This window comes from Macrotis lagotis, chromosome 7 (genome assembly GCF_037893015.1).
Source record: "Macrotis lagotis isolate mMagLag1 chromosome 7, bilby.v1.9.chrom.fasta, whole genome shotgun sequence".
NCBI lineage: Eukaryota > Metazoa > Chordata > Mammalia > Peramelemorphia > Peramelidae > Macrotis > Macrotis lagotis.
In genome coordinates this window covers 21,787,686-21,804,923 of record NC_133664.1, presented here as the reverse complement: position 1 = coordinate 21,804,923, position 17,238 = coordinate 21,787,686, and the positions used below count along the sequence as shown (strand labels likewise).

General features: G+C 44.0%; 1 protein-coding gene and 1 long non-coding RNA gene across 2 annotated transcripts in view; one reads left to right on the top strand and one right to left on the bottom strand.

Annotated features, from left to right (window-relative positions):
• Positions 1-2,492: 2,492 nt before the first annotated feature.
• On the bottom strand, positions 2,493-15,752 carry LOC141494450 (uncharacterized). The gene is made up of 3 exons (XR_012470444.1): positions 15,578-15,752; positions 3,654-3,899; positions 2,493-2,973 (listed from the first exon to the last, which is right to left on the bottom strand). It is a non-coding gene; the product is annotated as an uncharacterized LOC141494450 (long non-coding RNA).
• Positions 15,474-17,238, top strand: part of CMTM8 (CKLF like MARVEL transmembrane domain containing 8) — a 55,210-nt gene continuing 53,445 nt past the window's right edge. The window contains exon 1 of the mRNA XM_074195625.1: positions 15,474-15,713. Coding sequence (XP_074051726.1) covers positions 15,546-15,713 — 168 coding nt within the window. The 5' untranslated portion in view covers positions 15,474-15,545. The remainder of the gene's footprint in view (positions 15,714-17,238) is intronic.

The window sequence follows — 17,238 nt, the reverse complement described above, 5'->3', positions numbered from 1 at the left end:
GTCTCTGAAGCTGAATTTGAATTCAGATCTTTCTGACTCCCAAGTTGTAATGTTTAAAAAAGCAGGCATGATTCTTTGGTGCTGGCTGCTTCTTGTCCCAGAATGCTCTCTGGCTCTCAGACCAGACCAACCAGGGATTCCCTCTTAATTAAGGCTAAGTAAAATGCCCTCTTCTCACCTGTGCCTCATCTGACTCCCAAGCTGTTATGGTCTGGTTTGTGCAATTTCCTGGGATTCTGAAAACAAGGGTTTTTTTCTTTTTGTAGGACCCTCCAGCCCCACCAAGCCCGCCATGTTCTTTGGTCTTCACTAAGGCTTCACAGTAGGCTTCCTGTCATCATCACAGGATGATTCTGTTCTGACTCTACCCTGCTCTTGTCACTAAAATTATATTCTTCTGGACTGGAGCCAACTCTCAAAGACACAATTCATCAGAGTTTTGGTTTCTTCCTTCTCTCCAATCTCAAGATTAATGTTGTTTATTTCCGAGTTTGAACATAACTTATTTTCAAAATATTTTTTTCAGGAAAACTTTAAATATATATCAGTTTGTCATAGTTCCCTGAAAGGGAAGAGTATGAATAGATGAACTGGAGACCAGGGTTATTTTTGGTAGAGAGGTAAATTGGAGTCCCACTAGGGCAGGACCTTGATCTCCTAAGTCAGTCAATAAATATTTCTTAGGCAGACACAGTGCTATGTGCTAGGTATTGGGGGAGGGGGAGACCAAAGACAGCTCTTGCCTTAAAGGAACTCAAGCCCAGTTGAGGGTGAGGGGAAGGGCAGAGGGGGAGAGAGAAAAATACCTGGAATAGAAACAGGATGAGAAATCCAGAGGAATGCAGCTGGATAGGAAATGAAGAAATGATTGACCTGAGTTCCTCTGGCTTAGAACCATAGATAGCATGCTAGAGATGGGAGGGACCTGAAAGACCCTTCTCTAGAGGTCTATAGGTTGGCAACTTTTGAAGTGAGAAGCAACAAGGTGGAGGGACACAATTACGCACAATTCACTTAAGCCTCAGTGATCTCATCTGTAAAATATGGAAATAGTATTTACACTTCCTTTCTCACTGTGTTGATACCTTAAAGTGTCACTACCACTTGGGTGTTCTTGGGCAAATCCTATCTCAGGGCTTCAGTTTCCTCTTCTGTAAAATGAAAGGATGGGATAAAATGATCTCTAAGGTCCCTTCTCTCTGAAGTTTTCCTGGGTCCAAAGTGTCTTCTCTCAGGAAGGCATTCCATCTGACCTTTGGGTGAATAATCCCAATTCAATCAATCATTTCTCATACTCCTTTTGGGATATTTTGCAGAGAAGCTGCTGGGGAAGGATGCCCTGGAGGCAAGTTCACTTTCCTTCTGGCCCCTTCATATGCAATTGAGATTCAAGTCTCAATTCAATTCCTTTCTTTCTTTCTTTCTTTCTTTCTTTCTTTCTTTCTTTCTTTCTTTCTTTCTTTCTTTCTTCCTTCTCTTTCCTTCCTTTTTTTCTCAGTTTTTCTTTTTTTCCTTCCTTCCTTTCTCTCTCTCTCTCTCTCTCTCTCTCTCTCTCTCTCTCTCTCTCCCTCTCTTTCTTTCTTTTTTCTGTTTCCTTCCTTTTTTCTCAGTCTTTCCTTTGTTCCTTCCTTTGAGAGCAGGACCTGCTTTTGCTTTTCCTATTATTCCTAGCACTTCCCATAGCAGCTGTCACATAGTAGTCATTTAGTTACTGCTCATTGTTAATGACTCATCCTTTGGAGAATCATCATCAAACATGTATATGGCATTTTCAGGATTACAAAGTACTCTACAAGATCTCATTTGATTCCCACAATCTTGGGAGGTGGATACTTTTGCTATCCCCATTTTATAGATAGGGAAACTGAGGTCAAAACATGTTAAGTGACTTGCCTAGTGTCACACAGCTAGTCACTGTCTTCCATTCTATTGGAGAGAAACAACACACACACTGAGAAGTAACTACAAAGCATATAGATAATTTTGTGGGGAAAGGAGTAGTAGCTGGGGGTGGGGGGGAATAAAGAGAAGGAGCTTCATGTAGAAGCAGCACTTGCTCAGGGGTGAAACATGGAAAGGGGAGATGAGGCCCAGGGACCCAATCTCCACTGGACACTCAGATCTATGGAGGAATGTGGGGAAAGAGGGAATTTGAGAGTTCTGGTTGGGTTCTCCCAGGTGAGCAGAGCTTTATTTCTCAAGTATATTTAATGAGATGAATCAACAAAGCAGTACAATCTACACTGGCTAAATGAGCCTCCAGTGTTGGCTTTTAATAAACCATCTTGCCCTTAGTAGCAGCTTACCTTTTTTTTTTTTAAGAAAAAGGTGAGGTCCAGATAAGGGAAGAAACTTGCTTAAGGTCACGTAACAAGTTTAGAAGCAGACCTAGGAAAAGAACTTGGGTCTTGACTCCAAATCCAGTACATTCTCTCTTAAAAATTCATTAATTATAGATTTTTTTTACAAGTATTTATTGTCTATTCCTCCAACTGAACCCCAATCCCCAAATGAACAATAAAAAAGAAAATCCTCGTAAGACATAGACTTAGATAAGCAGAACAATATTCTACATTGTCTTGTACAAAAATGCACACCACATTCTGCTTCTTCCTATCTGAAAGAAGGTAGGGGCATTGTTCATCTTCAGTCCTCTGGATTCTTGGTTTATCATTGCATTGATCAGTGTTCTAAAGTCTTCAAAGTTGCTTTTCTTTATTATGTCATTTTAGGAATGGTTGGCCTGGTTCTGCTCCCCTCATTCTGTATCTGTCCATACAAGTCTTCCCAGTTTCCTCTGAAATGGTTCATTTCATCACAACTCTTATGAAGCATTAACATTCCCTCACATTTGGTGTACCACAGCTTGTTTATGCATTCCATGATAAGTGATACCTCCTGAGTCTTCAGTTTTGAGAGATGATGTAGATATGGCTCTTTTCTTCTTTCTTTGATTCCTTTGGAGTGATCAACCTGAAAAGAGGCTTTGATGAGTCAAAGGGCATACATAATTTTGTGACTTTGGGAACATAACCAGTGCATTTTCTATTACTCCAAGATCATAGATACCATGGGATACTTACTTTTACAAGTAATCTGGGGGAAAGAAAAGATAAGTTATGTTTGGTTGATTCTTGTCCTTCAATATCAAAGAAGACTAAAATGACATCCCCATAGTGGAGATGAATTTCAGGGTGTCCAACTGTGACTGATCAGACCAATAAGTTCTCAGAATACTCTACCCTACATAGTTTGTGTGAACAACTGAGGAGGTTACTCTAAATTTACTATAAGTAGTGGGTATCTAATAATTAAAGTGCTGGATTTGGAATTATGGAGACCCTTGGACTAGGGAGACCATGAAGATTCTGCCTGAGATACTAATGAAGAGTGTGACTTGAACTCTGTGTGCCTCAAGTAACTCTCTGATCTTATGGTGATCCATTTTTGTCAGGAAAGACTTTGCTGTTTCCCTGCTAGACTCGTCTTTTTATGTATAAGTTCTAAAATCTGATCCTGAATGAAAGCCAAGCTCATGTTCCCTTCTCTCTTCTTAACAATCAGATCGACATTTGCCCTTCCCCTATTTCTCACATTCTCCAGGATCTTTCAAGAACTTTTGACATTGAATGGTTCATTGGTTCTTTCAGTACCTTGGAAAGCAGTTCATTTGGACTTGAATTCATCAAGTTGCTCTTTTAATTTTCTTTCTGCCTGAGTTGGAACTTCAACGGTCTTCTCCCAACTCCCCTTTTGTCTGCTCCAGATGCAGGGGAGATGCCTCACCCTGTTTACTCAGTTTCTTTCCGGCCACTCCTGCAGCATTTCCTTCAATGCCTCTGTTCTCTGACATCCTTGCCTTGTGTCCTCAGATGTTCTTGGATGCTCTCCAGTCTTCTCTGTGAGGAAAGGAAAAATAGGCTTAGATACCTCCTAGGTCACTTGCCAGGTTGGATGGTCCTTTTATTCCATTGAGAAAGTGCCCCAAAGCCAACCTGAGATTAAGGGAATTTTCTCCTCTCATTTTTGATTTTCTTCTGTGTCTCTATCTCCACATGCCTCTGTCTCTCATTTTCTCTTTGTCTCTACCTCTGAATGTATATGATTATAGGTTCATAGATTATAGCAAAAAGTGACCTTAGAGGCCAAAGTCCAACCCTTTCATATTACAGATGAGGAAACTGAGGCACAGTGGGGTGGATTCGCCTGAAATCCTACAAGTCATATTAAATTGAACCTTCTTTGAACTCCAGAACCAAGGCTCTTTCCATTACACCATGAGTCCTTAGCCTCAAGTTCACAATTTTTTTTAGTATTTCAATCACTATCTTTTATTCTCATTGGTTTACTTTTTAATCCTCCACATTATATTTTATGTCTGTATTTATATTTTATGTATTCTTCTAAAAAGGGGTCCATGGGCTTCTAAGATCCTGGTAGGAGGCCAGGACACAAATTGGGGGAAGGACCTATGTTGCCATGGTGTCTCTCCCCCATCCTGTTATTGACCCTGTAATCCAATCACAAATTAACACAAATACTTAAAAAGACTCAAAGGGGTGCCACAGTTCATAGAGCACTGACCCTGGAGTCAGGAATACCTAGGTTCAAATATGGTCTCAGACACCTGTGTGATCCTGGGCAAGTCACTTATCCGAGATTGCCTCCCCTCCCCCCACAAAAATGAAAGAAAAGAAAAAAAGGATTGTGGTGAACTGGTTACATATACATTAGGATTTTAAATATATTAAATGTAAGAAAGCAGTAACTACACTGTCCTGTTTACATCCCCTTCTAAATTTGTTTTTGGGTTTTTTCTTTGTATTAAAAAAAAAGTCCTTTTTTTATTTGGCAACCTGAAACTTGACCAGACTGAGCGAGAAGTTTCTGAAAAACTCTCCCAGTGTTGATGATGTTTCTTCAGTCAATAGCAGTGAGACCTGGGCTCTATTCCTTTGAAAAGGTGTTTAAAGTCCTTGTAGGGTATGCTACTCTTCTCCATATTTCCCTTTATAAAAAAGAAAGGAAGGAGGAGGAATTCCTAGTTTGCATCCTCTCTGAAGCATTAGGTTGACTTCATGAACCTCAAGGTAACTTGGCTTAAATTGGTTCAGAATGATTTGGTTTTCTTGCTCTCTCATGGATTGTGAACATGTGGCCCTTTGAAGGACAAACTTCTGGCCAGAGCAGGCCTGTTTGATTCAATGAGAAACTCTTCCCTGTGTTTGCAGGCATGTAGTCACAAGCACTGGATTGAAACAAATCACTTGGATGCTTTTATAGGTATGGAAGGTCTCTCACCTTCAGAGGACTTCATTGAGTTTGGGAATATCCTTCTAGGAGGAGAGCAGCTAATTGTAGCTGGTTGGAATTTCAGGTTTGTAGGGAGAATCTAGGACATCCAGAAGGTACTGACATCTCTATAGAACTGGATGGTTAGGCACTTGCAGGGGAGGAAGATAGTGACCATTTGGGAGAAGATAATTATAGACTCTCAGACTCAGATGCGATCTCAAAGGTCATCTGCTTCTATCTATATCTGACCAAGATTCCTCTCTAAGAATCAGTGGACAATTTTAGTCATCTAGCTTTTGCTTGAAGCCCTCCTATGGAAAGAAAACTACTACCTCCTGAGACATTTCCAAGAAAAGACTATAGGAGACTTAACCATCAACTAGTTTTTAGACATTTGTTCTTAATAATTGAGGATACAAGGAAATGCAAAAACTTCTCCTGTCCTCAGAGAATTCACATTCTAATGGGAGAGACTACATGCCAACAACCATGGATGTACAAGACTGAGGCTGAGTAGATGGAGGAATGGAAGGTAACCTCACAGGGCGGAAGCTGAGGAGAGAAGACTAGAAAATGCTTCTTACAGAGAGTGGCATTTAACTGAGTCTTGAAGAAAGCCAGGAGGGCATTCCAAGCATGAGAGATAACTAATACAAAGGATTGGATATGGGAGATGGAGTGTCATATTTTAAAACAAAACATTAAATTGTAAATCTGGATCTGAAGGGGAGAAACAGAATTGAGTATAAGAAGGCTGGAAAGGAAAGAAAGGCTCTGGTTGTTAGGCATGTTATACCAAAAAAAAAAAATCCCATGAGCTCATAGATAGTGGGAAGGACCTCTGGGCAGCTAGTCTAACTTCTCTCATTTTAAAGATGAAAAAACGGAAATTGAAAAAGATTAAGTGGCTTGACCAAGCTCACACAAGCAGTAAGTGGTGCTAATAATTCAAATTCTTTGGCTCCAAATTTTGTTTTTGCCCTACACAATCAGCCTCTCTTCTTGTTTTCTATTTAGGGTTCAGAGAATCACAAATTCTCCAAGCTGGAAGGAACCCCAGATGACCATCAAGTCCCTATCAATCCTGGATGAGAATTCTCTCCACAATGCCCCTGAGAAGAGATCACCTAGCCTATGTTTAAAGACCTCCAGGAAGGAAAGTCACTCTTCCCACCTGGAGATAGTTCTAAGAGTTAGGCACTTGTCCTTGCATCAGCCCTAAGATTGCTTCTGTGACTTGACTAAATAGAAATTCCTGGTCTTTTGGACCACCCCAGCTACTTTCTACCACTCTGCCTTTACTCAAGGACACCTAGATATAGAACCCAAGTGTAGGCAAATGGAACCCACACCCTCTGACCCCAAGCCCACATGTTCCTTTTATCATCCAAATTAACAAAGTGGAGATAGAAGAGAAGAAAGGAACTGACATTCTGAATTAGTGAAAATTGAAAAGATTTTATTAGATCCTGCACAGCAGAAGAGATGAAGAAAAATTTCATTCAATAATTTGAAAAGGTTGTGAATTTGAGAAAGAGGACATGTCTGTGGACTGATTCATTTATTCAACAAACATTTATTGCATGCCTTTTCCATACCCAACTCTGTTCAAGGACCTGGGATTAGAAAGACAAAAAAAAAACCCAAATGGATACTTTCCCTCAGGGAGCTCCTATTCCCATTAGGAGATAATATAAAAGGTCATAAATTAATACAGAGTAAATGTAAGAACATCAAGTAAATAGCAAGTAATCTGGGGTTATGCTAATAAGTGTTTGATTCTTTTCCTTTGCTCTCAAAGAGGACCAAAAAGACACCATGTTATGGGAGTCAGGGTTCAGTGTGTTCAACTATGGTTGATCAGGCCAATATGAGTTCAGAATGTTCTACCACAGGTTGGGGACAAATAGTTCACATGAACATTTGGTGTAAAGATGGCTCTGACTATGCATATCTCACTTCTTTTGAACTTTTGCCCAGAGAGTGCCTTCTTGGATGAGGGCATACCATACCAGGTGGTCCTATACTAGTGTCTTCCATGTCTCAAAATAGTCTTCAAAGTTGCTTTTTTTTTTTGGTTTTTGCAAGGCAATGGGGTTAAGTGACTTGCCCAAGGTTACACAACTAGGTCATTATTAAGTATCTGAGGCTGGATTTGAACTCAGGTCCTTCTGACTCCAGGGGCAGTGCTCTAGCCACTTCACCACCTAACTAACTTCCCTTGAGCTCCCAAAGTTCTTGAGAGACATCTAGAGAGTGTTTTTGTACCACTTCTTCTAACCTCCATGTGCCTTAAATGAATTTTCCATAAAAAAGTCTTTTAGGTAAACTTACATTTGGCATTCGAATAAATGTGGTTAGCCCATCGGAATGATGCTCTCTTCATTAGAGTTTGAATACTGAGAAGTTTAGCTTGAGAAAGGACCTCAGTGTCCAGTACTTTATCCTGCCAGGTGATCTTCAGAATCTTCCTAAGATAATTCAAGTGGAAGTGATTCAGTGTCCTGGGACCCTAGCAAGAATATTGCCAGCAATGATTAAGAGAGAGGCACCTTCTGTGGTTGTCACAGGGCAATCTATTTCCTTTGTCTTTATAAAGATGGACAATGGAGGCTTCCTTGAATTCCTGGAAGGTAACTCCTCATGCCATATAACCTGGAAAACTTCCATCAGCTTTTGTGAACCTCCTTCCTTCAGAATCTAAACTGGAATAGAATCAGTATCAGATGCTTTGCCACATGAGAAGAGCCTGATGACACTTAAAACTTCTTCTTTGGTTGGAAGATCAGCTACATTGGGATTGACATCACCTTGAGGTAAACTATCAATGGCTTTAGCACTGATTGATGTTGAGAATATTATGGAAATAACCGGCTCATCTCTCCAAGATCATGTCCTTTTTACTAATTAATGTGGCTCTATCAGCACTGAGTACTTTGAGGTGCACCATAGGCTTTTGTCCCATTAATAGCCTTCAGGGAATCATAAAACCCATAAAATTATTACTTATCAGTGTAAAACTGAATTTCCTCTGCCTTCTTACTGAATCAAGAACCCTGTATCTCCCTAAGTTTCATTTGCACTTTACATTTGATGGAGTTAAAAGTTACTTCTTAGAGATGGAAGAACTATTCTGTTGGTAAAACCCTGTGGAGTTCTCTTTTTTATTCATTTAACAACTTCTGAATTTCCCCATCACTTTCATCAAATCGATCTTGATGGTGTGAGTATTCTGGCCCAAATAAGTATATATGGTGTTGTACACTAAATCTCTCAAAGCTGACCATTCCTTTTTGGTTCCACTGTTGTTAACTGTGTGTTGGCTTGATTTTCCTTCCAAGTTAGCAATGAATTGTTCCCACTCAGAGAAGAACCGGCTGGAATCTGTTGACACTAATTCTTCTGATAATCATCTTGCTTTGGCACCACAGCTTTTGTTAAATGTGAATATTTTGCTTGGAGAGGATAAGTCTGTGATCAGTCCAGCACTCTGCTTCCCCTATTGCCTTTGTCACTCTCACATTCTGTCTCTTGTCCAGTCACATAGTCTTCTATATGCAAAAGTGCATCCATGAGATATATTGCATTTTAGGTCAACAGAAGACAATGTTGGTGATAAGGTCATAAAGACACAAGTCTTCAGTAGTAAGTGACCATTGCTACTGCTGTTTTTGATTCTGTTTCTCCCAAGGACTCCCTGCCAATTAATCAAAGTCACCCAGAATTATGTTTGTCTTGTCCTCTTTCAACACAATGATGATGAGAGTCTCCAGTATTTCATAAAATTTTTCTTTGACTTCATCAGAGTTTATCATGGTGGGATTATATGCATTGGTGATGGCACAGGGCTTTCCTGCAAGTGGCAATCACATTGTCATGAGCCTGTTGTTCAAACCTTTTAGTAGGCATACAAGCTTACTGACTAGATTATTTTTTTTCCACTTTTTTTTTTTTGCAAGGCAATGGGGTTAAGTGGTTTGCCCAAGGCCACACAGCTGGGTAATTAAGTGTCTGAGGCCACATTTGAACTCAGGTCCTCCTGACTCCAGGGTTGGTGCTCTATCCACTGCGCCACCTAGCCACCCCAACTAGATTATTTTTGAAGGCAAAACCTACACCGACTTCATAGTGCTCCCCTTCACTGTGGTCACTCCATAAATATATGCATCTATCTTCAATTTCAGCAATCTGACTTTCATTTGCCAGCCTTGCTTGGACGTGATACCTGCTGAGTTCTCTTGAAACAGGAACATTCATCTTTCAGATCTATTGGATGTAGTGTTGCCTATAAGAGTGTGCCCATTCCATGTGCCAATGGTGAATGAAATCCTCTTTGCAGAAGTTTTTAGATATTTTGGTGTCTTTTGATGGCAAGGCAGGATCCCTTCCTATTGTGGTAAGCAAGCTAGGGTTAGATGAAGCAGACAATTTTAGGGTACCTTTTCTAACTCCCTTCCTCATGCCAAGAGGTAAGCAGTGTGATCCTTAAAAGGTTGCTCAACACCTAAGAGATTGCCAAATCCCACTCCTGCTTCCAGTGAGAAGATGACCCTGTGACTCCAACTCTCAGTATATCTATACCTGCTGCTTCATCACTTGCCTACCAAAGGCCTTTGAGATAGAAATGATAAAAATGGTATGGATGATATCCTTTGATTCGTGCATAAATTGAATTTAAGTGAGACAGATTTGGGCAAAATGGTCAGCCTTACTCTTCCAGAGTCAACCAGGTTCAGAGGCAAGACAAAGTTAAACTGATTCGTGATGGCTCTGGAGGCAGTGAATGACATTGGTCTTTCATTTCTAACCAAGCTCTAAGCACTCCACAGACCCAGCTTCAGTCATCTTCATGGCTATTGGAAATTGTTCTCATTTGCCTATTCCATCCAGGGTAGTGTTCTATGTTTGGTGTAAACTCATTGATGGATTTTAGACTATTTGGTTATACTTTACCTGGCTTAGTCCATCTGTGAAGAGATATCTGGGGTGTGGTTGCTGAACCTACTACAGCTTCTTAGAGCCACAGGGGAGAGTTAGATGGCTCAGGTAGACACCAAAGGTGGATGAGCAGCCCTGAAAAAGGCTCAGCAGCCATCACCCTAGAGGAACTAGTCTTCCGGAACACACCCTGTACCCGACATTCATCAAGAGGAGAAGCAGGAGAGGTTTAGTATGAACCTTGAAAGAAACCATGAGGTTCTTTTTTTTTTTATTAAAGATTTTATTTGAGTTTTTGAGTTTTACAATTTTTCCCCTGATCTTACTTCCCTCCCCCTACCCCCACCCCACGGAAAGCAATTTGTCAGACTTTACTTTGTTTCCATATTGTGCATTGATCCAAATTGCGTGTGATGAGAGAGAAATCATATCCTTAAGGAGGAAGCAAAAAGTCTTAGAGGTAATAAGATCAGACAAGAAGATATCTGGGGTTTTTTCCCCTAAATTAAAGGGAATAGTCCTTGCACTTTGTTCAAACTCCATGGTTCTTTATCTGGATACAGATGGTACTCTCCTTTGCAGACAGCCCAAAATTGTCCCTGATTGTTGCACTGATGGAACAAGCAAGTCCATAAAGGTTGATCACCGCTCCCATGTTGCTGTTAGGATGTACAGTGTTTTTCTGGTTCTGCTCATCTCACTGAGCATCAGTTCATGCAAATCCCTCCAGGCTTCCCTGAATTCCCATCTGTCCTGGGAAACCATGAGATTCTTAGAGCCAGAAGTGAAGAGGGAGGGCATTCTAAGCAGCAGGATTTCTGGATTTTCCCTCCCATTGTCTTATACATCCATACAAATCCTATCCTTACTTCAGGATTTGGGCCAAATCTCCCCTTGCCACAAAGTTATCTTTTATCTTCTCTTTCCTTTCCTTTCCTTGAGAGTCAGTATGATAAGGAACAAACACTTAGACACCTATATCAAAGGTTGGATTCAGAATCAAATTACCTAGGCTCAAATTTTGGTTAGCCATGTAGCCTTGGGTAAGTCCCTTATTATCTCTAGGCCTCGGTTGGTTTATCTGTAAAATGGGGATGATTTGGACTCAATGCTTTCAACTCTAAATCTATGACCCTCAGTACTTCTTGAACTGAATAGTTTTACTTTGTATTATAAGTGGGAAGTGCTGACTCTGGAGACAGAGGATGTGGGATCCTAGGCTAGCTCTGTTTAGTCTTGTCCTGGTGTTTCCTCTATAACATGAAGGACTTGAATTCAATGATTTCTACTTCAGTATTCAGGAGCCTCCATCTGGGTGATGAGTCTTCCTAAATTATTAGTAGTCTCCCTTGACTTAATCTATTAGTTCTCTTTTCTCTCTGTCTCTGTCTCTCTTTTATCTCTCTGTCTTTTGGCTGGCTATCTTGATTTCTCTCTCTCTCTCTCTCTCTCTCTCTCTCATCAGGTCACTTCAGGAGAGCTGCCATTCCTCTCTTCTCCTCTTTATTGTCAGTGGAGTATTATTTCCCTCCCATTTGCTAGAGTTTCTTGTGAAAATGTGATCCTGTGAGTATGTACTCTGAGCTGTAACAAAGCAGAAGAAAAGAGGGCCAGGGTCTCCAAAGAGCTGAGTGAAAAATTGGGATCCTAGTTGGGAGGGATCTCAGAGACTGGCAAGTCCAACCCCCTCATATTACAGATGAGGAAACTGAGGCCCAGGTAGGTGCTATGATTGGGGCAAGAACACACTGGTAGTGATTGAACCAGGGTTCAGGTTAAGCTAGGTTCCTTGACTCCAGAGAGTTTTCTTCTATATCACAGTTTATTTAACTTCAAATATTCCTGAAAAAAAAACAAACACCCAATATTTTTTCCACTATTTTATTTTCAGGGAAATAGGAAAATATGAAATAACCATACCTTCCATAGATAAATATGGAAAGTCAGTGGATAAAGAGATAGCCTTGAAGTCAGTCAGACCTGGGTTTGAGTCCTGCCCTTATTTAACATAACTGTATAACTATATGACCCCCAGATGAGTCATTTAGCTGCTCAGTGTTCAAGGGCAACTCTGTAACAGAGAATTTGGTAAAGGGAGTATTCTCACCTGGAAGTCCCTTATACCTGTGAAACCCTAGACCCAGTCCCTGCCCCCCTCCTTCAAACAATACAAATGGAAAGGACACTACATTTGAAGCTAAAAGTTCTGAGTTCAAAATGTGGTTCTGAGAGGGAAGAAAATCAAATCAACAAAATAAAAAATGAACAGGGTAAAAATGACAAAAACCAGAAGAAATAAAAGTTAGAAGCAGTCAAGCAAAAAAGAGAACACAAGAAGAAATAGAAAGTAGGAATAGAAACAGAAAATACCCAAGTGAATAGAATAACAACCAGAGACAGTAATTCAGTGGCAGAAAAGTTAGCTAGTTTTGAAGGAATCATCAAAGAAAACTCTGGTTCTAGTGGATTCACTGGAAAAGTTTCTATCAAACTTTTAAAGACAATTCATCACAAACCTATTTACATTTTCAAAAATTATGAAAGAGAGTATCCCTTCAGGCAACTTTGATGAGGCAAATTGAGCCTGGATTTCCAAACCAGGAAAGGATAAAGCACAGAAGAACTCTTGGCCATTATCATGAATGAATATTGATTTAAATTGCAAATAAAATTATTTCGAACAAAATATTTCAATCTATCCAAGACGACACATATTACAACCAAATTGGATTCATAGGAAGGATACAAGAATAGTTCAACATTGGGCAAACTAATCCTGGCTCCGTCACTTATTGTGTGACCCAGGGTAAATTGCTTAACTTCTCTGGACTTGTTTTCTCAGCTGTAGATTTGGGAGGGGTGGATTAGGTGATTTCTGGCACCCTAGCAAGTTCTCAGTCTGAAATCCTAAGTCTCCAGTGGCCTCCCAGTTTGCAAAGCCCTCTCTATCTCATTTGCTCCTCAGAGTAACCCAATGTGGAATCTAGAGATTTAATTATCCCTGTTCTCTAGGTAGAGAAACTGAGGCTGAGAGATTGGGACTCATCCATAGCATTAAATCTAGTAATTATCAACCCTGGCACTGGAATTGGAATCTTTTGACTCTAAATTCATTGAATTTTCCACTACCTCATGACTAAGTTCAAAAGATAGTTTGCTGTAGCTCTGTGCCTCAGGGTCCTTGAGAGGGGCTGTGGAACAGAAGAAAGAGTATGGAATTCTGGGGACTGGAAAAACTTGACTTAGAATTTTGACTCTGACATGGACTTGCTGGTGTGACCTTAGGAAAGTAATTTCATCATCATCATCATCAACACCAAACCAAAACTAACATTTACAAGGCACTTTTCTTTTTTTTAGGTTTTTGCAAGGCAATGGGGTTAAGTGGCTTGCCCAAGGCCACACAGCTAGGTCATTATTAAGTGTCTGAGGTCGGATTTGAACCCAGGTACTCCTGACTCCAGGGCCGGTGCTTTATCCACTGCGCCACCTCGCCACCCGCCCTTTTCTTTCTTTTTTAGGTTTTTGCAAGGCAATGGGGTTAAGCGGCTTGCCCAAGGCCACACAGCTAGGTCATTATTAAGTGTCTGAGGTCGGATTTGAACTCAGGTCCTCCTGACTCCAGGGCCGGTGCTCTATGCACTGCCACCTAGCTGTCCCGAGGCACTTTTCTTAATCTTGAGCCTCGATGTCCTCATCTGAAGAATGGCAAATAACGTGTGAGCAGCCCTCCAGGGCAATCATACATCTCTGTTTTGTAACCTCCAGCGCTAATAATAGCGGGCTGTCAGGACAGGGGTTAACCAAATGGCTGGGAGGGCTACGGAGCCTTCTCTTGGAAGGGCATGGCTGTAAGAGGAAAGAGATTAAAGAAGTTCCTTATATTGTTTCTGAAAGGAGGGGCAGGAAATGATCGGGGTGACCAATGGGAGCGGGGGTGGCGCTGCCAATGAGCGGCTGGGCGATCTCTCTGGCCAATCACGCACCTGCCCCTCAGGCCAGAACAGAGAGGACAGCTCACTGAGGAGGCGCGAGGAACTACTTCTGTAGCACCTGGGCGCTGGAGACGTGGGGGGGGGGCTCCTTTTAAGCCCCCATTGGAGCACTGGGGGTCACAATTCCAAAGGTCATCTGTTAGGCGGGGATCTGATGGCCCTTGATGTGTGTCACCTGCACACATTTTGTGTGTCATTAACTAACACGGGCTCTTTGCTTGCTAGCTGGATGTAGTAAGACCTTGGACAAGTCACTTCGTTCCAACGGACCTCGGATCTGCCGGAGAAGACTAAACTCCAGTCCCTTTCAGCTTCCCCTTTGTGATCCTTTGACCCCGTGACTCTCAATATGCGTCAGAGGACCTGAGTTCAGATCCCAGCTATAAGCCAGGAATCATCCTTTAAATCGCTGCTCTGGCTACCCCGCTGTAAGGTCGGCGAAGAATTTCACAGACTGAGAACTGCTTGAGCCCCCGTCTGAGAGGCCAGTAGTATGGGGGGTGCCAGGGCTGCTGCGCAGAGCAAGAAACTGAGGCTCAGCTCAGGGACAGGGCGGCAGACCTGGCATGTGGGCCTCTCGGGGTTTCTTCGCGGGCCAGGGCTTTTTGCACTCCAGCACGTGCCTTCCTCCTCTGGTCCGATCTTAAACCACTTCCCCTTGTGGAGCCTCAGTTTCTTCTTATGTAAAATGAGTCGCCCAAGGGCGCGTCACCCCTGGACGCCAAGATCGGAGTTCTTGCCCTGCCACAGCGCTTTGGTGCTGCCCCTCCCTGGGCCCTGGCTCCCCGCCATGGCTGGGGACCCTTGCACATCGGGCCGTCACGACGAAGCGGGGTGCCCCACGGAAGCATCTCGAAGGTCCCAGAGCCTCTGGGGCTCACTGCCGCCCTTGGGGCTTTGGCCAAAGGCACTTTCCGGGCCTCGCCTTCCCGCTCCGGAAGATGGGGGGAGAGAGTTGGAGCGGCCCGACGCTGGCAAGGGGCGCAGGGAAGGAGCCTGGCGGAGCCCCCGCCCTGGGCCCGGCCGCGGGGCCAGTCCCCGCCAACAGGTGAGCGCCCGCGCCGGGCGGCCGGGGCGGGGCGGGGCGGCCCGGGCCCCCTCCCCCTGCCCGCCCCCTCCCCGCCCCCCGAGCTGGGGGCTGGCTGGCTGGCGCCCCCCGCCTCCTCCTCCTCCTCCTCCTCCTCCTCCTCCTCCTCCTCCTCCTCCTCCTCCTCCTCCTCCTCCTCCTCCTCCTCCCGCCGCCGCCGCCGCCGGTGCTTTCCCTCCAGGCCCCTGCTGCCGGGCCCTGGGGCGCCGGGGGGCCCGGGGCCGCCCGCCATGGAGGAGCCGCAGCGCGCCCGCTCGCACACCGTCACCACCACCGCCAGCTCCTTCACCGAAAGCTTCCCCGGCGCCGGCGGCCCCGGCCTCGGCGGCCCCGGCAGCTTCGCCTACGACCGCGACTTCCTGCGCACCCTGCCCGGGATCCTCATCCTGGCCGAGATCGTGAGTGCCCGCCGCGCCGGGGGCAGCCCCCGGCCTCTGGCCCGGGGCCGCGTGTGTCAGCGTGTGCCGGGGCGGGGGGCGCGTATGGGGCGTGTGCGGGGGGCTGGGTCCGAGTGTGACGGTGGGGTGGGGGAGGGCGTGGGGCAGTGGGCGCGATGGGCTACGTGTCCGCGGGGGCGAGTGTGTGTGTGTGCGTGTCTGGGTGAGGGTGTCTGAGTGTCCTGAGGGGATGGAGGAGTGCGGGAGAAAGTGTGAGTGTGTGCGGGTCTGCGGGGGGGTGTGGACGTGCGGGTCTGCATGCTCGAGCCTGGGGGGGGCTTTCCAGGACTATTTTAATTTTCTCTTTATCACCTCCTCTCTGAAAGAGGTGTGAGGCACCCAACCCGAACTCACCTGCTCCTTTGGCACCCAAGCAGGGCGCTAAGAGCTTGAAAGAGCCTTTCATTAGGACTCAGAGAACTTAGTTTGCCAGCTGTGTGTCCCTGGACACGTCTCCTGGCCTTTCCTCTTTGTAAAGGTGGGATTGAATCGGGGGACATGATCTACCTACAGCTCTCAGTGGACTTGAACTCGCTATGATCAGTGACCCCAGAAACTCCTGGCCTGGGGAGCGGGGGAGGGAAGGAGACCAGAGAGACCCGATGACCCTTGACTACTTTCCACCCCAGAGCTCAGAAGTTATGGCTCCATTCATGAATGTGGCTGTTGGCTTCCTCCTTTGCCCATGATACGGACCATCCTTGGAAAAGAATTCATCCCGATGGGACTCCTGGATCCCTAGGGAGGATACAGAGATTTGGGGGCAATCAGTCAGCTTGATTTGATGCCTTGCCATGATTCAGAATCATGGAAGTATCCCCAAGGATAGGAGAAAGTCCTGCTTGCTTGGGCATGCGGGTTTAGGGAAATAGCAGGATTTGCGGGGGGGGGGGGGGGGCTTGCTTCAATTCTAGAATTGCTATTTTGGAACCCTAATTCACCTAGTCTCTGAACCTTAGTTTCCTCATCTGAAAAAAAAATGGGAATTGTCTTAGATGATTTCCAATGGTCCTTCCAGATCTCCACTTGAGCTTGACTTTGTTTACTTAACTGACCTTATGGGGTTCAGAGCTGAGGGTCTGGGAATCCATTTTTTTTAGACAGGTGTTAAAAGTGTTGCCTGGTAATCAGAACTTCGTGGGAGTCTCCTTTATGTAGAGAATCGTGAGGGATGGCAGCCGCTAAATAAGTGGGAGACCTGGTCAGTGCTTTTAGGGAGGGGCAGAAAAATAAACAGAAGCAAAACCACCGTGACTTGATTCATACATAGTAATATCAACAAGTTCGAATGGCTCACAATGTACGTTCTGTATGTATAGGAAAGTGGTCAGAGCCGGGGAAGGCTACTCAGGAGTGACTTTCTCAAGGACCTTTCTTGTTTCATTATAAGGATAAATGAGAGAGATAAGGAATTGTGGATTTTCCTCTTGGGAATTTTCACGTATGTAGTGAGTCATTAGTAAATACGGGATAAATGAATGGTTCT